The sequence below is a fragment of the Pristiophorus japonicus genome, chromosome 2, assembly GCF_044704955.1.
Source record: "Pristiophorus japonicus isolate sPriJap1 chromosome 2, sPriJap1.hap1, whole genome shotgun sequence".
In the NCBI taxonomy this organism is placed as follows: Eukaryota; Metazoa; Chordata; class Chondrichthyes; family Pristiophoridae; genus Pristiophorus; species Pristiophorus japonicus.
Window position 1 is genome coordinate 47,093,673 of NC_091978.1, and position 22,765 is coordinate 47,116,437.

A 22,765-nucleotide genomic window follows, 5' to 3' on the forward strand; every position below is an offset into this window, starting at 1 on the left:
ATGTGCCTGGCTTGATTCGAAGATCACTGAACTATCACGTGCTGAAACTATCACCCTCCGCCCCCACCCAACCCAAACTAAATGCCCGGGCATTGGTCCCCACAGTTTTGGATGATGGCGCACATTCCCTCTGAGATGGCAAAGTCCTGTCGCCCGTGCTTCACCTTACCATGTGCACAACATGAGCTTTCCATATTTAGGTTACAGTTGTGACCTGATAGCTCATCCCCGCCTGTGTAGAGGTAGGACACTGGGCAAGAACAAGTTTGGGCTCGGCTCTGACACGCTTTACGGTTGAATAGTCTGCTGACACTCTTTGGTCAAGGGTCATATGTGAAAAGGTGCCACTAGGGCAAGGTGGCCTTGGAATCGTGTCCCAGCAAGAGTTCAGCACCTTCAGAAGAAGATTTGGAACGAGGGGAAGAATGCATTCGACACGAGTTAATATTTTGGGAACAGTTCTCTAAATATCTGCCCATCTCCCTTCTTCCTGTCCAGCCATTTGCCACATGGAAAGATGGTGGTCACTCCCGTGGCGGTGTTGGTGATCTCGACCTGCTCCAGCATCCAGCCAGCATTTGGATTGCTGTTGTCGTGCTCAACTTTCACCTTGTGTAACTCTCCTAGATCCAGTGTTTCCAGAATGAAGCGGTCTGTGTTGCCCCGCTCAAATAGATTGCGGAATTTGTGCTTCAGCTTGCGATTGCCTGAGTCGCCATTGCTGCCAAATATGGTTATGGATACATTGGCGTCGGTTCCAGCACCTTTCACATTTCCGGTGTTGACGATGATCTCGTATTTGACAGGCACTAAACTGCGCACTTTGCTGGCAAAGCTCTCTATGATTTTTGAACACTCGAAGGCCTTAAATTCATCTCTTTTATGACTCAGCTTTACTTTTGCATCACATTGGAAGACGTACCTGAAAAAAAAAGCATGCAATGTTTACATGAATTCACAATGATCGAGGTCTGCAGCACTACAGTGGCTCCTTCTTAAACTGGAAACTCCTCCTAAAAACAGACTCACTGTCAAGAACAATAGAGGAAGTATCTCCATCAAGACTATTTTTGATGAGGGAGCCTTGCCATCAGGATCTTTTTTAAAAGAGAGGGTTGCACTATCAAGATAAGCTTTTGAAATATGAGTCACACCAACCCTTTTTAGAAAAGGAGTCTCCATATCAGAACCTTCTTAAAAATGGACATCTGACATTTCCACAGAGGTTCTCCAACCTCATATTGTCAATGATAAGGAGAGGGTGAGCATGTTTAATTATTACTTTGCGTCAGTACTTATAATAGAAGAAGAGGATAGCATACCATAAATCCCAAGGAAACGAATATTGAATTGAGTACAGGGACGCCATAAAATTAATGCGTAAACTAACAGTAATGAAGAAAATAATGGCATGCAAGAGTGACAAAACCCCAGGACCAGGGTTTTAGAGGTAGATTGTAGATTGTAAATGCCTCAATTATAATCGTCTCTCGGTCCAGGAACTGTTTCTTTAGATTGGAAAGTTGCACATGTCACTCTGCTTTTTAAGAATGGCGAGAGGGGAAACCATAGAAACATGGAAACATAGAAACATAGAAAATAGGTGCAGGAGTAGGCCATTCGGCCCTTGGAGCCTGCACCGCCATTCAATAAGATCATGGCTGATCATTCCCTCAGTACCCCTTTCCTGCTTTCTCTCCATACCCCTTGATCCCTTTAGCCGTAAAGGCCATATCCAATTCCCTCTTGAATATATCTAACGAACTGGCATTAACAACTCTCTGCGGAAGAGAATTCCACAGGTTAACAACTCTCTGAGGGAATTATGGATCAGTTAGCCTAACATCTGTTATCCGGAAATTGCTAGAGTCTATAATTAAGGATTTGGTGGCAGAACACCTTGAAAATCTTTAGTTGATCAGAGAGAGATTTGTGAAAGGTAGGTGACAAACCTAATTGCATTTTTGAATAGGTGACTAAAGTAATGAACAGGGGAATGTCTATGAATGCTATTTATATGGACTTCTGGAAAGCATTTGATGAACTCACATATAAGAGACTGTTATTTAAGGTAGAAACATATGGAATTGAAGGCAAATTATTGACCTCGTTAGGAAATTGGCTGAGTGTCAGGAGACAGAGAATAGGGATAATGGGTAGGTACTCAAATTAGCAGGATGTGACTAGTGGTGTCCCACAGGGATCTGTTTTGGGGCCTCAACTATCCACAATATTATTAACGACTTAGATGATGGCATAGAAAGTCATATATCCATATTTGCCGAAGACACAAAGATAGGCGGCATTGTAGGCAGTATAGATGAAGGCATAAAATTACAAAGGGTTATCGACAGATTAAGTGAATGGGCAAAATTGTGGCAAATGGATTTCAATGTCGGCAAATGTGAGGTCATCCACTTTGGAACTAAAAAGGATAGAACAGGGTACTTTCTAAATGGTGAAAGGCTTAAAAACAGTGGATGTCCAAAAAGACTTCGTGGTCCAGGTATATAGATCATTAAAATGTCATGAACAGATACAGAAAATAATCAAAAAGGCTAATGGAATGCTGGCCTTTATATCTAGAGGACTAGAATACAAGGGAATTAGGCAACACTTCCACACACAAAGTGTGGTAGAAGTTTGGAACTCTTCCGCAAATGGCAATTGATGCTAGATCAATTGTTAATTTTAGATCAGAGATGGATAGCTTTTTGTTAACCAAAGGTATTAAGGGATACGGTCCAAAGGCGGGTATATGGAGTTAGGTCGCAGATCAGCCATGATCTCATTGAATAGCGGAACAGGCTCGAGGGGCTGAATGGCCTCCTCCTGTTCCTCTGTTCCTATCTCCTGAGCGTCTCAGCTGTGGCTCAGTGGGTAGTTCACTAGCTTCTGAGGCCGAAGGTTGTGGGTTCAAGTCCCATACCAGAGACTTGAACACAAATATCTAGGCTGACACTGCAGCGCAGCACTGTCAGATGAGACGTTTATTGGATGAGATGTTAAAACGAGATCCTGTCTGCTCTCTGAAGTGGATGTAAAAGATCCCATGACACTATTTTGAAGAAGAGCAGGGGAGTTATCCTTGGTCTCCTGGCCAATATTTATCCCTCAATGAACATAACAAAAAACACAGCTGTTCTGGTCATTATCACATTGCTGTTTGTGGGAGCTTGCTGTGCACACATTGGCTGACGCATTTCCCACAATACAACAGTGATTACACTCCAAAAGTACTTCATTGGCTATAAAGCGCTTTGAGACATCCGGTGGTCGTGAAAGGCTCTATATAAATGCAAGTCTTTCTTTCTTGCCATAACTTCGGCGGAAACCTTGGAGAAATGGTGTAAATCGTTGCCAAAGTTACAGAGGGAGATACAGAAATGTCTGCAGAACTTCTACCCTTCAGTCTTACACTAAGACCCTTTAGGAAAGTGGTTTCTGCCTTCAGTAGCTCATTTAAAGTTATAGGGGGAGAAATTTGCATGGTTCGCGGCTGCGCAAACCATTTCTCGCCCGGGGGGTGGCACGGCAGTTAGTGGTAGTGCCCCGCTCCCGCCGGTAGTGGCCTGGCTGCTCCGCCTCCGGCGATGACATCATCGCAGTGTGCAGCACCCCGTTTTCATCTGGCGGTTGAAGTTGGGCAGCGCCCCGTGAGGCTACCACGGGCGATGTCAGCACCAGCCTCGCGATCCAGCCCTTACTCTGCTCGCGGGGCGAAATTTAAAGGGGAGGTGCATGGCACCATTTTGATTTTTCGGCCGTCTTACCGGACCGGCCTTCCGTGATATTTTGCGTGGGGTCCGTGCCGCGATGGTGCAGCCTGGCACTCCACTTCTGTGCCGGGCTGCGGCCACGGCACCCTGCATCCCCGGTGGCCGAGTGGAGGCCCATCAAAACCACTGCAGAGCTCGCAGCGTGCCCTCCCCTTTACCGGAAGGGCAGGCTCTGTGATTGCGTCAGTGTTACGTGGAGAGGCCGCGTAGCGCTCCGACATTCCCGAGGTTAGCGCCCCAGACCCGCCTCCAAGAGGAAGTGGAGCGCCCGACATTGCGTGGTAACGCGAATTTCAGTCGTGGAACAAGACATCGGCGCCAGGCGCAGGAAGTCCCGCTTCGCCAAGGTTACTGCCCCCAAATGGGGCATGACGCAAATTCAGACTCCCAGTCCCACATCAAAACTTTAAAATGGGGAATTGCCCCATCAGACCTCTCTTAAAGAGCAGTTCCACCCTCAAGATTCCTTGTAACTAGATTCAGTCTACTGTGGTCAGTTTTGTGCCTGGTCGGAATTGGATTGAGACTAATTTCACTTTGGGCCATTATAGGTGGCCAGGTCTGTGCCAGCGTATCCAGGTTCCGGTGCTGCAAGGACAGGATTTTAACCTACTGGAGCTCAAAGTCTCTCCTCTGTGGGTTATCATTTAGACAGCCCACTCACACTAGGGTAATACTCACTTGTTGCCAAGCTCCTTTTCAGTAACAATAATCTCCTTAACATGCCATTCCACGTCATTCTTTGAGGTAAACTTCCTTCCGTCTCGAGGGCAGTGACCCACGCAAATTGTTGCGATATCTCCAATGTTCTTTGAAGAAAATTCAAATTTGTCCTTTGCCCCTCTAAATATAAAGGAAATGCAACCAATCAATTCTAAAACTTTCCAACGGAAAAGGGCCTTAAATATGTTCCAGAGCTATTATTCTAGTCATTTTTATCTTTGAACTTTTCTATCTTGTTCCTATTAAGCTCCAAATGAGCCACCTTGCCATGCTGATCCTTCTTCCTGTAACCTCACTCAGTGGAGCGTCTCCCACTGTAACATGCTTTCCCAGGACCACAATATTGTGGACTTCCTTACCTCCCTCTATCTTCCCTTACCTCTACAATTTACAGCCCTACTCAAACTCCAGCCTACCATTATGTAATGGGCCTGAATTTGCGCTCTTCCACTGATGCCTACGAGGTGCACAGGTGCACAGGAACACATGCGCCTAAACTCGGAACTTGCGATCTGTCAAGAATCCTCTTGACCAGTCGCGCACACCCGAGAGTAAATGGCCTCCGCAGGCGGAGAGTCGGGCGATTTGCTAACTCCTGCCCAGCGAATGCCCTTCAAATTCTTACTACTGGTAAATGCCGGCATAATACATTTTTTTTCAATAATTTAATATATAGGGGCCAGAATTGCCCCTCTAAATATAAAGGAAATGCTATCCTGCTATTTCTACTCTGACTAGCACGTGGCACTGGTAGCAATCCTGAGATTACTACCTTTGAGATCCTGCTTTTTGATTTAACTCCTAGCTCCCTAAATTCAGCTTGTAGGACCTCATCCCGTTTTTTACCTATATCGTTGGTACCGAGATGCACCACGACAAATGGCGGAGGGGCTGCCATTTTGAAAATTGCCCTCGTGGATTTTCCTGGCGGAGAATGTCACCGCTCTGCCCGTGTTGCCGCCCCGCTGACTCCTTCCCAACCGGCGGTGACCTCCTTTCTGCCCCGCGTGTGAAATCGGCCCATGGGAAACTGCCCTATGGGAGCGGGTCAGCCGCCGATCAGTGCCACTGTCTGGCCACAGCGTTTGGCCGGGCCGCCAACAGGCAGCCCGGCACCCCCTCTTGGGTACTGCTGGCCTGGCTGAAACCCTCCCTAGTGGCCCAGTGTTTGCCACTAAAGTGGCTGCAGAGTTCGCAGCGGCCCTCCCCTTTAACTGAAGGGGAGAGATGTTGTGACGTATCAGCGCGACGCGGCGCTGATGACTCGGAGTGACGGCAGCTCCGACCTGCCCGCACATCCGCCCTGCTTTGGAAAAAAAACCAGAAAGCTGAATTTCTCTGTATTGTTCCGCCCCATGCATTGGGATGGACGGTGCACTTAGTAATCGGTAGGTGCTCCCCGTTTGGGGCAGAGGGCAATTTCGGCCTCTTAGAATCCTATTAAATTAAGTAAGTTTATTTTCAGACCCTTTAAAATATGTAAGTTTATTTTTCAAAAGATAAAATTTTTGTTTTAAGCAATTAAATTCCATTTTGATTCAGTTGAAATAAGTCATTTTTAAAATTTATTTTCAGAGTTTGTGTGTATTACCCCGTTGAGGCCCACGTGATCCCAGGGATGTAGATGAAGCCCATATGCTCCTGGGATATGTGGGCCTCTACGCGAAGGCCTTTGTAGGACCACAAGTTTCCGAACATCCGGGACCATCAGGTACTTTCATAAGAATAGGAGCAGCAGTAGGCCATTTGGCCCCTCGAGCCTGCTCTGCCATTTAATAAGGCCATGACTGACCTGATCATGGACTCCGCTCCACTTCACTGCCCACTCCCCATAACCCTTTATTCCCATATTGTTCAAAAATCTGTCTATTTCTGTTTTAAATATATTCAATGACCCAGCCTCCACAGCTCTCTAGGGCAGATAATTCCACAGATTTACAACCCGCTAAGAGAAGAAATTCTTCCTCATCTCAGTTTTAAATGGGTGGCCCCTTATTCTATGTCCCCTAGTTTTAGTTTCCCCTGAGTGGAAATATCCTCTCTGCATCCACCTTGTCGAGCAAGCTCATTATCTTATATGTTTCGATAAGATCATTCTTCTGAACTCCAATGTGTATAGGCCCAACCTACTCAACATATCTTCATAAGTCAACCCCCTCATCCCCGGAATCAACCTAGTGAACCTTCTCTGAACTGCCTCCAATGCAAGTATATCCTTCCTTAAATAAGGAGACCAAAACTGTACGCAGTGCTCCAAGTGTGGCCTCACCAATACCCTGTACAGTTGTAGCAGGACTTCTCTGTTTTTATACTCTATCCCCCTTGCAATAAAGGCCAACATTCCATTTGCCTTCCTGATCACTTGCTGTACCTGCATACTAACTTTGTGTGTTTCATGCACAAGGATCCCCAGGTCTGTACTGCAGCACTTTGCAATTTTTCTCCATTTAAATTGTAATTTGCTTTTCTATTTTTTCTGCCTGCCAAAGTGGGTAAACTCACATTTTCCCACATTATATTCCATCTGCCAAATCTTTGCCCACTCACTTAGCCTGTCTATGTCCCTTTGCAGATTTTTGGTGTCCTGCTCACAAATTTCAAAGACATTTTTGCAGTTGGAGGCATCTGTCCGCGGGAAGCCTCCAAATACAAATTCTGGGACAATGATTACTTCTTGATTTGTCTCCTCTTCTCGCCTATTCTTTGGTTGTCTCCTGTGCAATGGGCTACGCCTGGATTTTCTCAAAGGAAAACCCTGCAGTAATTATTATCGCCTTAATGTATTGGTAACTCTACCTCAGGAATTTCTTTTTCTTGGATGAGTTTTCCAGTGTGAATTCTTTGGATTTTCCTTTCTTTCCTTCAAAAGTAACCCAGACATTTTCCTTTGTTTCAGCATCATCCCTGTCACTGGTCACAGTGAGGATTTCATAGCCTATCAAAGGGAAGAAGGATATTATCTGATGCATTATGTTCAGTAATTAACAAAACATCACTCTCAGCCAACCCATGCCCGTCGACCAGCTGTGAGTTCTATAACAACAACAACTTGTATTTATATAGCGCCTTTACAGGAGTTTTGGAAAACTGCACTATTAGCTGTGAGGAAATTATGCTGTGCCAGAATAAATCAAAATGAAACTATTAGCAATCCGCTCAGTAGTATGACACCTCCATAGAAACCGCAGTCTTAGAGCTGACAGACATTCTAATCGTAGTACCCCTACTCTAATGCAAGTTAATGCAGTGCAGAATGGTTTGGTATAGAATATGCATTCCCAATGAAATAAATAATTTTCTATTCAATCCCATTGAATAGAATTCGGAAGAACTAAACTATTTTGCACTGCATTGATTTCCATTGGATCGGGGTATGGGGTGATAACAACAACAACTTGTATTTATAACCTTTAACGTAGTAAAACTTCCCAAGGCGCTTCGCAGGAGTGTTATAAGACTAAAAACTGACACCGCAACACATAAAGAGAAATTAGGGCAGGGCAAAAACTTGGTCAAAGAGGTGGGTATAAAGGAGCATCTTAAAGGAGGAAAGAGAGGCGGAGAGGTTTCGGCAGGGAATTCCAGAGCTTGGGGCCTAGGCAACAGAAGGCATGGCCACCAATGGTTGAGTGATTATAATCAGAGATGCTCAAGAAGGCAGAATTAGAGGAGCGCAGAAATTTCGGGGGGGGTTGTGGGACTGGAGGAGGTTACAGAGATAGGGAGGGGCGAGGCCATGGAGGGATTTGAAAACAGGGATGAGAATTTTGAAATTGAGGCGTTGCTTAACCGGAAGCCAATGTAGGTCAGCGAGCACGGGGGTGATGGGTGAGCGGGACTTGGTGTGAGTTAGGACACGGGCAGCCGAGTTTTGGATCACCTCTAGTTTACATTGGGTAGAATGTGAGAGGCCAGCCAGGAGTGCGTTGGAATAGTCAAGTCTAGAGGTAAACTCCTTATGGTGCTTTTTCAGATCTAAGACTGCGACTTGGATTCAGGGCCAACTAATAGCGTGAATGTCTCTTCACTCTAAATGAGTTTGGACATTCTCAACCCAGTTTCTAGTGGGTGCGGGCACACAGGACACACTTATGTTCTGTTCATTATCCAGATTTGTGATTGCTCTCGCCAATCTTTTCCCACCCCCTCCTTTCCTAAAAGTATTGACTCCCTTGCTGGACTATGGTTTTTGATACCTCATTCCAGTGGCTATTATTCAGTTATGAACCTTGATGGTGAGTGTCAGCAGGCTATCTGTCCTAATCGCATGTGTCCACCTATTCCCATATCTGTTGTCGAATTAAAAAATTGTTTTTAAACCTTTCAGTGTTAGCCACATACTGACTGTCTGGTCAGCTCTTCCTTAACATTAAAAATTGTACCAGGCATTTGGATGCTTAAGAATGGATCTATGGATCTAAGTATCCAGTGCAGTCTTCGGTCACCTGAGCAAGAGAGTGTTTAAGGATCAGGTCCTCAAGTCTGGCACCAAGCTTATGGTCTACAGGGCTGTAGTGATACCCGCCCTCCTATATGGCTCACAGACGTGGACCATATACAGCAGGTACCTCAAATCGCTGGAGAAATACCACCAACGATGTTTCCGCAGGATTCTGCAAATCCCCTGGCAGGATTGACGCACCAATGTAAGTGTTCTTGATCAGACCAACATCCCCAGCATCGAAGCACTGACCACACTCGACCAGCTCTGTTGGGCAGGCCACATCATCCGCATGCCTGACACAAGACTCCCAAAGCAAGCGCTCTACTCAGAACTCCTATACGGCAAGCGAGCCCCAGGTGGGCAGAGGAAACGTTTCAAGGACACCCTCAAAGCCTCCTTGATAAAGTGCAACATCCCCACCGGCATCTGGGAATCCCTGGCCAAAGACCACCCAAAGTGGAGGAAAACCATCCGGGAGGGCGCTGAGCACCTCGAGTCTCATCGCTGAGACCATGCAGAAATCAAGCGCAGGCAGCGGAAGGAGCATGCGGCAAACCAGACCTCCTACCCACCATTTTGCCCAACGACTGTGACAGAGATTGTAATATTGAACTGTACTCATCTGAGCACTCACTTTTAGAGTGGAAGCAAGTCTTCCTCGATTTCGAGGGACTGCCTATGATGATGATGGATCAGGAAAATCTGTCCTCATAGAGTCACTAGTTTGCATAAGACCACGGGATGGATTTTTGTCTATGATCCCACCTGAAATCAGGTAGGGTAGTGTCAGCAAATGAGGGAAAATTTGGGCAGTGCTTTCTACAGCTGCCTCACTGCCCAACCTGGATATCCCTCCTCTGTCCCCATTAGAACCACTCCCATCTTTCCCCATCTGCCACATACAAATGGTGGCAGGGAGTGTGTTGCCTGGGTCCTTAAGAACATAAGAATTAGGAGCAGAAGTAGGCCATACGGCCCCTTGAGCCTGCTCCGCCATGCAACAAGATCATGACTTATCTTCGACCTCACCTCCATTTTCCTGTCCTATCCCCATATCGCTTGAATCCCCTAGAGTCCTTGGCAGATATCCCCCCCGCCCCCCTGCCCACTTGTCCATCCATGTTGCCGCTGCTTCCTAGGGCTGCCACGTAGAAAGTAGCAGTTGGCCCCAGTAAGCAACAGTAATGACCCTGAGGCCCCCTAAAGGAGGGAAAGGGCCTCGTCATGGCCTCTACTCCCTCCCTCTGCCCCAATGACTTACCTGTGTTGGCCTCAGTTTCTGCTGTTCCAACAAAGCTGTAGCTCTATCGGTCTCTGGGACTCTTCTGCCCCTTTGAGTGCCTGGCTGCCGTCTCCTGGTGCTGGACCGCCGGTCCCATTGCACCCCTGCTGGGATGCTGCGGCCAACCACTGGCAGGCTCCCTGCCACTGGGAACCCGTCCTGCATCTGTATGTACCCCCTACCAGCAAACCTGCACAGGGTTGAAGAGGCAGGTGGAAGATTTCCTCTGCTGGAAGGAATATCTCGTTCCACGCTTATAAATCGCTGTTGTAAGTATAACTTGCATTGGATAATTTTGTTTAGTACTTTCTTCCCTGCCCAGGTGCCTTTTGTGCCTGAGGGGACATGGTGCAATGTCTGCTTGTGTACCATCGGCAACGCCTGCTCTGAGCCAGACCAGCCAAATGTGATTTATTAGCAGCAGGGCTGTTAACATTGGGCTAATGTTGAAAGTGAGATTGATGATTCTAGTGAGCCAGATTGCAAACTCATTGAACCAGACTCAGTGTTAGCTGTGGCTAGTGGGTAGCACACTTGCTTCTGAGTCAGAAGGTTGTGGGTTCAAGTCCCACCCCAGGGATTTGAGCACATAAATCTAGGCTGACACTCCCAGTGCAGTGCTGTGGCAGTGCTACGCTGTCGGAGGTGCCGTCTTTCGGATGAGATGTTAAACCAAGGCCCTGTCTGCCCTCTCAGATAGTGTCAAAGATCCCATGACACTACTTCGAAGAAGAGCAGGGAAGTTTTCCCAAGTGACCTGGCCAATATAATTATCCCGCAATCAACATAACAAAAAACAGATTATCTGGTCATTATCACATTGCTGTTTTTGGGAGCTTACTGTGCGCAAATTGGCAGCTACATTTCCTACATTACAACAGTGACTACAGTCCAAAAGTACTTGATTGGCTGTAAAGCGCTTTGAGATGTCCGGTGGTCGTGAAAGGCGCTATATAAATGTAAGTCTGTCTTTCAGACTCAGGTGTACAGTGTACATAAAAAGCCACACCAATGCCAACTACAGCAACTTGGGGCTTGAAGTGGACGTTGTGGTCAGCACCTCACCATGCAGCACATTTAGTGTGAGACATGGGCGGCAGCAATATGATGCAAGTTAGAAACTCAGCAGGGTGAAATTATACCCACCATAGGTGCTCCAATGAGCCTTGGCACACACTATTGCATCATTTTATTGTGTCTAAAAAGCTTTTCAGTTTGTGAATATGTGAATATGTGATGTGTATAAATCAAACGTACGTGTGCGTTCCGACAGGTCCAAAATGTCATTGTTAGCGCAGGGGAGTTCACGAATGATCTGACCGTCGTCCTCACTCTTGGCCAGCCAGCGGTCACAGGGGAATCGGAATGTTTCTTCCATGGTTTCATCCTTTACTTCAATAAAGTCTAAGTGCCAGCCAGCTGCAGGCCCTGTAGGGTGACAAGTATCTTTAATCATTAACAGATCCAGCTGCATTGGCTGAACAGCATTTTCTTGCCCTGTCCTTCTCATCTTCTCATGCCCTTGCTGTTACTACCTGGGGAAGCCCCAGTCACACAACATGTAAAAATTAAGGGGGCGAAATTGTCCTGTGCCCTGATTGGGGGCGGTAACCTGTTCGGGGCGGGACTTCCTGCTCGGGGCGGGACGTCCTATGCTGAATTGGAAGTGGTCTTATGGACCCAGGCAATCCACTCCCTGCCGCCATTTGTATGTGGCAGACGGGGAAAGAGCAGCTGGGAGTGGTACTAATGGTGGCAGAGGAGGGCTATCCAAGTGAGGTGGCTATAGAAAATGGAGCACAAACTCGCGCCCCACTTCCTGATGGGGCCGGACCAGTGGTGCGATCGGGGCGCTCATGGGAACGCTAGATGAGCGCTTCACGTAGTGCTAATGCTACAACCCCCACTTCGCTTCGCTTAAAGGGGAGGGACACTACGCACTCGGCAAGGCCTCTGATGGCCTCCCATGGACCACCAGGGCAGCGTGGTATCAGAACTGCAGCCTGGCACCCAAAACGGAGTGCCGGCCTGCACGATGGCAAGTATTGGAGCCGACCCGAGATTTTGGCAAAGATGGCGGAGTGCTGGCGCCCACCCCTTTAACTGCCGCCCCGCGAGCGGATGTCGACCAGCTTCGTGTCAGTCTCGCGGGTCGCGGGGCAATATCCCCCACGGGGTGGAAAGGGATCGGCGCATGGCATCGCCGGTTGTGCGGTGACCCGGGGTGCTACCCATCAGGCATGGCGCTGCCATGACAGCGCCTCCACAAACTCCCAGGCAATTTCCCGGGAGCTGGTAGCACCCCTCCTCCCCAGCCCCCGGGAGGCGCTAACGGGCGCCGCAAAAAGGGGCAATTTCACCTCCTAAATTTATCAAGACATGATTTTGGTCAAGAATGTGGAAGACCCTCGCAGTATAAGGCTGAGAAATGGAGAACCTTTGTTCAGTCCCCAGGTTCCCTCAGGTCAAGGAAGTTAAGGAAGCTGTACGAGGGAACAGTACCCATTGAGCAAAGCATCATCTTCTACCTATTTTCTTTTATTCTTTTCTGGCTGTAATTGTGTAAAATTGAAGGAAAGATGGAAGGCTACTTGTGCTCTTTAGGATGCTAATAATATACATATTGGGCTGATGTCAGCCTATATATAAGCCTATACTGCTTAATCAGAAAAAAAATTAACAAGACAATAAAATCTGTTATAGGCTTCAGTGATGTGAAGGCAAAGTGTGTCTGACGTGAAACATGGTTTGAGACAGGTATGTCGCCAATAGTCACCATGTGAGGTGAGTTCTTAAGCTCTGTTGTGCACGCAAAGGAAGATAGTGAAAAGAAGCGAGGCTTTTGACAAGGTCCCACACAAGAGATTGGTATGCAAAATCAAAGCACATGTTATTGGGGGTAATGTACTGGTGTGGATAGAGAACTGGTTGGCAGACAGGAATCAGAGAGTCGGGATAAACGGGTCCTTTTCAAAATGGCAGGCAGTGACTAGTGGAGAGCCGCTGGGCTCAGTGCTGGGACCCCAGCTCTTTACAATATATATTAATGATTTAGATGAAGGAATTGAGTGTAATATCTCCAAGTTTGCAGATGACACTAAGCTGGGTGGCGGTGTGAGCTGTGAGGAGGAGGCTAAGAGGCTGTAGGGTGATTTGGACAGGTTAGGTGAGTAGGCAAACGCATGGCAGATGCAGTATAATGTGGATAAATGTGAGGTTAACCACTTTGGTTTCAAAAACACGAAGGCAGAATATTATCTGAATGGCAGCAGATTAGAAAAGGGGGAGGTGCAACGAGACCTGGGTGTCATGGTTCATCAGTCATTGAAAGTTTGCATGCAGGTACAGCTAGCGGTGAAGGCGGCAAATGGTATGTTGGCCTTCATAGCTAGGGGATTTGAGTATAGGAGCAGGGAGATCTTACTGCAGTTGTACAGGGCCTTGGTGAGGTCTCACCTGGAATATTGTGTTCAGTTTTGGTCTCCTAATCTGAGGAAGGATGTTCTTGCTATTGAGAGTGCAGCGAAGGTTCACCAGACTGATTCCCGGGATGGCAGGACTGACATATGAGGAGAGACTGGATGAACTGGGCCTTTATACACTGGAGTTTAGAAGGATGAGAGGGGATCTCATAGAAAGTTATAAGATTCTGACGGGACTGGACAGGTTAGATGCGGGAAGAATGTTCCCGATGATGGGGAAGTCCAGAACCAGGGGACACAGTCTTAGGATAAGAGGTAGGCCACTTAGGACTGAGATGACGAGAAACTTCTTCACTCAGAGAGTTGTTAACCTGTGAAATTCCCTACCACAGAGAGTTGTTGATGCCCATTCATTGGATATATTCAAGAGGGAGTTAGATATGGCCCTTACGGCTAAAGGGATCAAGGGGTATGGAGAGAAAGCAGGAAAGAGATACTGAGGTGAATGATCAGCCAGGATCTTATTGAATGGTGGTGCAAGCTCTAAGGGCTGAATGGCCTACTCCTGCACCTATTTTGTATGTTTCTATGAAAAGTAGAGGACCAGTCATCCCAGGGAACTTCATAGAAATATAGACATTTACAGCGCAGAAGGAGGCCATTTCGGCCCATCGTGTCCACGTCAGCCGACAAAGAGCCGCACAGCCCTTGGTCAGCAGCTCTAAAGGTTACATATAAACCTGTGAACAATGACAGAAAGGCAAAGAGCACCCAGCCCAAATAGTCCGCCTCACACAACTGCGACACCCCTTATACGGACACATTCTACACTCTTCCCCATGTGATCTCCTGGGAGAGGCAAAAAAACAGATTAAAAACCCAGGCCAATTTAGGGAGAAAAAATCTGGGAAAATTCCTCTCCGACCCGATCCAGGCGATCAAAACTAGTCTAGGAGATCTCCCTGGCCGTATTCTATTCGCTTCAGCACTTACCATTATATCTGTGCCATCCAACAAAAGGTCATCCAGTCTAATCCCAATTACCAGCTCCAGGTCTGTAACCCTGCAGGTTACTGCACTTTAAGTGCCCATCCAACCATCTCTTAAAAGTGTGAGGGTTTCTGCATCCACCACTCTTCCAGGCAGCGAATTCCAGATCCCCACAACCCTCTGCGTAAAGAAGCCCTCCCTCAAACCCCTCTAAACCTTCGACCAACCACCTTAAAACTATGCCCCCTCATTATAGACCCTTCCACCAATGGAAGTAGACCCTTACTACCACTATGTCCAGGCCCCTCAATATTTTGTACACCTCAATGAGGCCTTATCTCAACCTCCTTTGGTCCAATGAAAACAAACCCAGCCTACCCAATCTGTCCTCATAACTAAGATTCTCCATTCCAGGCAGCATCCTAGTAAATCTCCTCTGCACCCTCTCTAGTGCAATCACGTCCTTCCTATAATACGGCGACCAGAACTGCACACAATACTCCAGCTGTGGCCTAACCAAAGTATTATACAATTTAAGCATAAGCTCCCTGCTCTTATATTCTATGCCTCGGCTAATAAAGGCAAGCATTCCGTATGCCTTCTTAACCCCCTTATCCACCTGGCCTGCTACTTTCAGGGTTCTGTGTACAAGCACTCCAAGGTCCCTTTGTTCATCTACACTATTAAGTGACCTACCGCCTAATGTGTATACCCTTTCCTTATTAGCCCTCCAAAAGTGCATCATCTCACACTTCTCTGAATTAAATTCCATTTGCCACTGCTCTGCCCACCTGACCAGTAGATTGATAACCTCCTGTACCCCATGACTTTCCTCTTCATTATCAACCACACAGCCAATTTTAGTGTCGTCTGCAAACTTCTTAATCATACTCCCTATTAAAATCTAAATCATTGATTATATACCACAAAAAGCAAGGGACCCAGTACTGAGCCCTGCGGAACCCCACTGGAAACATCCTTCCAGTCACAAAAACATCCATCAATCATTACCCTTTGTTTCCTACCTCCAAGCCAATTTTAGATCCAACTTGCCACTTTGCCCTGTATCCCATGGGCTTTAACCTTCATGACCAGTCTACCATGTGGGACCTTAACAAAAGTCTCACTAAAGTCTATATATACTACATCGTACGCACTACCCTCATCGACCCTCTTGGTTACCTCCTCAAAAAATTCAATCAGGTTCGTCAAACACGATCTTCCCTTAACAAATCTGTGCTGACTTCCCTAATTAATCCTTGCCTTTCCAAATGCAGATTTATTCTGTCTTTCAGGATTTTTTCCAATAATTTTCCCATCACTGAGGTTAGGCTGTCAGGCCTGTAATTACTCGGCCTATCCCTTTCTCCCTTCTTAAATAAGGGTACTACATTAACAGTTCACCAATACTCCGGCACCATGTCCAGATCCAAAGAGGACTGAAAAATGATGGTCAAGGCCTCTGCTATTTCCTCTTTTACTTTGCTCAACAGCCTGGGATGCATTTCATCCGGGCCTGGGGACTTACCTACTTTCAAAGCTGCTAGACCCGTTTATACTTCCTCTCTCACTATATTTTTTTCATCCAGAATATCACACTCCTCCTCGATAGCAGTATCTGCATTGGCCCTTTCCTTTGTGAAAACAGATGCAAAGTATTCGTTAAGAACCCTACCAACATCTTCCACCTCCTCACAAAGATTTCCCTCATGGTCTCTAATAGGTCCTACCCTTTCCTTAGTTACCCTCTTACTCGTAATATATTTAGAGAACATCTTAGGGTTTTCCTTAATTTTACTGGCCAAGAATTTCTCGTGCTCGCTCTTAGCATTCCTAATATCCTTTTTAATTTTGCCTCTTAACTTTCTATATTCCTCTAAAAATTCTAAAGTATTTAGCTGTTGGTATATGAAATAAGCGTCCCTTTTATTCTTAATCCTCCCCTGTAAGTCCCTAGACATCCAAGGGGCTCTAGAATTATTTTTCCCAGCCTTTTTCTTTAAGGGCACATGTTTGGCCTGACCCTTCCGGATCTCCTCCTTGAATGCCCATTGTTCCGACACTGATTTACCCAGAAGTAGTTGTTTCCAGTCCACTATGGCCAAATCACTCCTTAATTTAGCAAAATTAGCTTTTCCCCAATTCAGAACTTTTATTCCAGGCCTATTCTTGTCCTTATCCATAATCAACTTGAATCTGACCGAATTATGGTCACTGGCACCCAAGTGCTCTCCCACTAATACCCCGTCAACCTTCCCAGCTTCATTCCCCAAAATTAAATTCATGACCATAAAAACACTGGCAGTAGTAGAGACTTAGGGTAGGGGGTCAGGGCTTATGAAGTACGAACCGTCAAAAGGGAGCCCGCCTGTACAAAGGAGGACACTCCGGCGTTACTGCAGTAGGGACACCGCTGCTCACAATGAGGGACCTTAAACCACCCACAATGATCTGAAAGCAAAACTCACTGAAGGCCTTGGTAGAGACTGGGGCCTTCAACAGGTTAAGTCAGTAGGGATGGAGAGGAGGCTCCTCTGGGAAGTTACCTGGAAACCACTGTCATTTTCCCCTATGGCAGCCTGGATGGGAAAACAGAAAATCAGCTGTCCCCTGTGCCTTGTCTACTTCACCATTCGCATGTGGTGGGCCAAGAAGGAGCAGGCAGCAGTGGTCCAGGCGGGGCAGGGAAGGCCAATCCCAGTTGGAGCAGTGAGGCTTTGGTAGGCCTTCCCCTCCCCCACCCACCACTCCCATTTTCCCACCAATTGAACTGCAATCCCATCTAAGACAGAACCGTTTCTCAAAGGAAAATCCTTCCCTTGCTATTGCATGCAATTCACATTCACTACTTTGTTTCATTTTCCCTTTTTGAAAAATAATTTGGTCCTTTTTATCCTTGTTAATTTATCTCTGGCGATTGTTTTTCCTTCTGCTCTCCTAAAACTGTTTCCTGCCAGGATTCAGCTCCATGGTGCTCTTTGGTACATTGACCAAGTGGCCATTTTTAATTTATGAGCCTGGAGCGTGAATATCAGCAGATTACTTGACCATGTGGGCACCACAACTGAGTCCAATCCTCAAATGACACCCACGCACATATAGCAGGGGTCATTGGATAGCAGTCAGAAGCAGAAACTTTCCCTTCCTTAACTAGTTCCACTTTCCAATCTCATTCACATTTTATCCCCCTTCAATCTGACGGACCATGTTCCCCCTCAGTGTTATTCATTCCTTGTTCCTCCCTCTGAGTAACTCCATTTTTATTCCTTCTTTAACTGGACTTATGCCACCGCTTGGCCTTGTACAGTGGGAAATTTATTGGAAAACTGCATGTGCATAGGCTGATATTTTCCCTTTCATGAGCCAGGGTAAATCCACCATGATTTGCTGATAAGCTTCCCACTGCATGTGAGGCCCTTTTGGCAGAGCAGGGCCTTGGAAATTCTCGCCTACCGTCTATTCCTACTTTCCTGGTGTAAAGGGCAGAAAGAAAACCAAAATAGTGAAGAAATAAAAGGAGAAAAACCAATAAGAATGGATTTATGAACAGATTTCTAGTTGAGTCCACAACACTGTACTTACCCTTGTTGTCATGCCACACCCGGACTTTCGCCAGGTCCCCCAGGCTCAGCATGTCCGTGAACTTGAAAATGTCCATGCATTTCCGCTCAAACTTGTTGGAATTGTTAGACTGCTTCAGCGCCAGGATGCCAGTGTCACCGTGCTCTCCGAAGATGATGATGAAAACATTGGCATCAGTTCCAGCCCCTGGGTTCAACAGATAGTAATTTAGTGTAAATACATCCTATTTGAGTACATACAGAGCAGCCTCTCACTGTAGGATGAAGTCTTACACAACTAAGATATGACTTTACGAAAACGTGCTTTTCAACGCTTTTTTATGTTGGCTTCCAAGCGCTGTGTTTTGATGTATTCCATGATGTTATATCATAAGTTAATAAACCAACACAAAGTAGATAGGAAAACACCTTTGCAGAACACATTGGAATACCAGCGCCTGAATTCCACTTGTGTACGATAACATTGCTCAAAAGAAAACTGCAGGGTTCTTCAACTCCTCTTTCTTGCCGAATAAGAAGATAAGAAATAGGAGCAGGAGTAGGCCACCTGGCCTCTCGAGCCTGCTCCACCATTTAATAAGATCATGGCTGATCTGATCATGGAATCCGCTCCCCATAACCCTTTATTCCCTTATCATTCAAAAATCTGTCTATCTCCACCTTAAATATATTCAATGATCCAGCCTCCACAGCTCTCTGGGGCAGAGAATTCCACAGAATTACAACCCTCTGAGAGAAGAAATTCCTCCTCATTTCCGTTTTAAATGGGCGACCTCTTATTCTGAAATGATGCCCCCTAGTTCTAGATTCCCCCACAAGGGGAAACATCCTCTCTGCATCTACCTTGTCGAGCCCCTCATTATCTTATATGTTTCAAAAAGATCACCTCTCATTCTTCTAAACTCCAATGAGTATAGGCCCAACCTACTCAACCTTTCCTCATAAGTCAATCCCTTCATCTCAGGAATCAACCTAGTGAACCTTCTTTGAATTGCCTCCAGTGCAAGTATATCCCTCCTTAAATAAGGAGACCAAAACTGTAAGCATTACTCTAGGTGCAGCCTCACCAATACCTTATGCAGTTGTAGCAGGACTTCTCTGCTTTTATACTCCATCCCCTTTGCAATTACTTGCTGTACCTGCAGACTAACTTTTTGTGTTTCATGCACAAGGGCCCCCAAGTCCCTCTGTACTGCAGCATTTTGTAATTTCGATCCTTTTAAATAATAATTTGCTTTTTTATTTTTCCTGTCAAAGTGGATAACCTCACACTTTACACATTATACTCCATGTGCTAAATGTTTGCCCACTCAATTAGCTTGTCTATATCCCTTAAGATATTTTGTGTCCTCCTCACAACTTGCTTTCCCACCCATCTTTGTATCATCAGCAAACTTGGCTACATTACACTCAGGCCCTTCATCCAAGTCATTAGTTGGTGAGGCGTGAGTCCGGGGTCGGAGGCCTATAAAAGGCCGCGAGAGGCGTCGGGAGTTCGTTGGTGATGCGTGAGTCCGGGTTCGGAGGCCTATAAAAGGCCGCGAGTGGCGTCGGGAGTTCGTTGGTGAGGCGTGAGTCCGGGGTCGGAGGCCTATAAAAGGCCGCGAGAGGCGTCGGGAGTTCGTTGGTGAGGCGTGAGTCCGGGGTCGGAGGCCTATAAAAGGCCGCGAGAGGCGTCGGGAGTTCGTTGGTGAGGCGTGAGTCCGGGGTCGGAGGCCTATAAAAGGCCGCGAGAGGTGTTGGGAGTTCGTTGGTGAGGCGTGAGTCTGGGGTCGGAGGCCTATAAAAGGCCGCGAGAGGTGTCGGGAGTTCGTTGGTGAGGCGTGAGTCCGGGGTCGGAGGTCTATAAAAAGCTGCGAGAGGCGTCGGGAGTTCGTTGGTGAGGCGTGAGTCCGGGGTTGGAGGCCTATAAAAGGCCGCGAGAGGCGTCGGGAGTTCGTTGGTGAGGCGTGAGTCCGGGGTCGGAGGCCTATAAAAGGCCGCGAGAGGCGTCGGGAGTTCGTTGATGAGGCGTACTTGTGCAGCTACAGGGAGAAGACAAAAAAGAAGTAGAAAGAAACAGAAAGGTGCCGTCACAGCCTAGGGGGTGAGTGATTGCCTGGTGATTGGTGAGTAGTTTTTCTTTTTCTTTTTCTATTAGTCAGTAACTTTTAACATTGTTGCCAATTTAAGTGTATCTAAGGGTTAAGTCATGGCAGGAGAGCTCGGTCGGGTGTTATGCTCCTCCTGTACCATGTGAGAACTCAGGGACACTTCCGGTGTCCCTGACGACTACGTGTGCGGGAAGTGTATCCGCCTCGAGCTCCTGACGGTCCGCGTTGCGGAGTTGGAGCTGAGGGTGGATTGACTCTGGAGCATCCACGATGCTGAGAATGACGTGAGTAGCACGTGTAGCGAGTTGGTCTTACCGCAGGAGAAGGGTCCACAGCCAGATAGGGAATGGAAGACCAGCAGGAAGAGTAGTGCAAGGAAGGTAGTGCAGGGGTCCCCTGTGGTCATCCCCCTGCAAAACAGATACACCGCTTTGAGTACTGTTGAGGGTGATGACTCATCAGGGGAGGGCAGCAGCAGCCAAGTTCATGGCACCGTGGCTGGCTCTGTTGCACAGAAGGGCAGGAAAAAGAGTGGGAGAGCGATAGTGATAGGGGATTCAATTGTAAAGGGAATAGATAGGCGTTTCTGCAGCCGCAACCGAGACTCCAGGATGGTATGTTGCCTCCCTGGTGCAAGGGTCAAGGATGTCTCGGAGCGGGTGCAGGACATTCTGAAAAGGGAGGGAGAACAGCCAGTTGTCGTGGTGCACATTGGTACCAACGACATAGGTAAAAAAAGGAATGAGGTCCTATGAAACGAATTTAAGGAGCTAGGAGCTAAATTAAAAAGTAGGTCCTCAAAAGTAGTAATCTCGGGATTGCTACCAGTGCCACGTGCTAGTCAGAGTAGGAATCGCAGGATAGCGCAGATGAATACGTGGCTTGAGCAGTGGTGCAGCAGGGAGGGATTCAAATTCCTGGGGCATTGGAACCGGTTCTGGGGGAGGTGGGACCAGTACAAACCGGACGGTCTGCACGTGGGCAGGACCGGAACCAATGTCCTAGGGGGAGTGTTTGCTTGTGCTGTTGGGGAGGAGTTAAACTAATATGGCAGGGGGATGGGAACCAATGCAGGGAGACAAAAAGGAGGCAAAAGCAAAAGACAGAAAGGAGATGAGGAAAAGTGGAGGGCAGAGGAACCCAAGGCAAAAACAAAAAGGGCCACTGTGCAGCAAAATTCTAAAAGGACAAAGGGTGTTAAAAAAACAAGCCTGAAGGCTTTGTGTCTTAATGCAAGGAGTATCCGCAATAAGGTGGATGAATTAACTGTGCAAATAGATGTTAACAAATATGATGTGATTGGGATTACGGAGACGTGGCTCCAGGATGATCAGGGCTGGGAACTCAACATCCAGGGGTATTCAACATTCAGGAAGGATAGAAAAAAAGGAAAAGGAGGTGGGGTAGCATTGCTGGTTAAAGAGGAGATTAATGCAATAGTTAGGAAGGACATTAGCTTGGATGATGTGGAATCTATATGGGTAGAGCTGCAGAACACCAAAGGGCAAAAAACGTTAGTGGGAGTTGTGTACAGACCTCCAAACAGTAGTAGTGATGTTGGGGAGGGTATCAAACAGGAAATTAGGGGTGCATGCAATAAAGGTGCAGCAGTTATAATGGGTGACTTTAATATGCACATAGATTGGGCGAGCCAAACTGGAAGCAATACGGTGGAGGAGGATTTCCTGGAGTGCATGAGGGATGGTTTTCTAGACCAATATGTCGAGGAACCAACTAGGGGGGAGGCCATCTTAGACTGGGTGTTGTGTAATGAGAGAGGATTAATTAGCAATCTCATTGTGCGAGGCCCCTTGGGGAAGAGTGACCATAATATGGTGGAATTCTGCATTAGGATGGAGAATGAAACAGTTAATTCAGAGACCATGGTCTAGAACTTAAAGAAGGGTAACTTTGAAGGTATGAGGCGTGAATTGGCTAGGATAGATTGGCGAATTATACTTAAGGGGTTGACTGTGGATGGGCAATGGCAGATATTTAGAGACCGCATGGATGAACTACAACAATTGTACATTCCTGCCTGGCGTAAAAATAAAAAAGGGAAGGTGGCTCAACCGTGGCTATCAAGGGAAATCAGGGATAGTATTAAAGCCAAGGAGGTGGCATACAAATTGGCCAGAAATAGCAGTGAACCCGGGGACTGGGAGAAATTTAGAACTCAACAGAGGAGGACAAAGAGTTTGATTAGGGCATGGAAAATGGAGTACGAGAAGAAGCTTGCAGGGAACATTAAGGCGGATTGCAAAAGTTTCTATAGGTATGTAAAGAGAAAAAGGTTAGTAAAGACAAATGTAGGTCCCCTGCAGTCAGAATCAGGGGAAGTCATAACTGGGAACAAAGAAATGGCAGACCAATTGAACAAGTACTTTGGTTCGGTATTCACTAAGGAGGACACAAACAACCTTCCGGATATAAAAGGGGTCAGAGGGTCTA

At 46.8% G+C, this 22,765-nt stretch overlaps 1 protein-coding gene across 1 annotated transcript in view; it reads right to left on the minus strand.

The window, feature by feature from the left end:
• Positions 1–441: 441 nt before the first annotated feature.
• loxhd1a (lipoxygenase homology PLAT domains 1a) overlaps positions 442–22,765 on the minus strand; it is a 279,592-nt gene continuing 257,268 nt past the window's right edge. The window contains exons 37-41 of the mRNA XM_070859753.1: positions 18,223–18,408; positions 11,486–11,656; positions 7,299–7,437; positions 4,461–4,622; positions 442–922 (exon numbers count right to left, since the gene is read on the minus strand). Coding sequence (XP_070715854.1) covers positions 442–922; positions 4,461–4,622; positions 7,299–7,437; positions 11,486–11,656; positions 18,223–18,408 — 1,139 coding nt within the window. The remainder of the gene's footprint in view (positions 923–4,460; positions 4,623–7,298; positions 7,438–11,485; positions 11,657–18,222; positions 18,409–22,765) is intronic.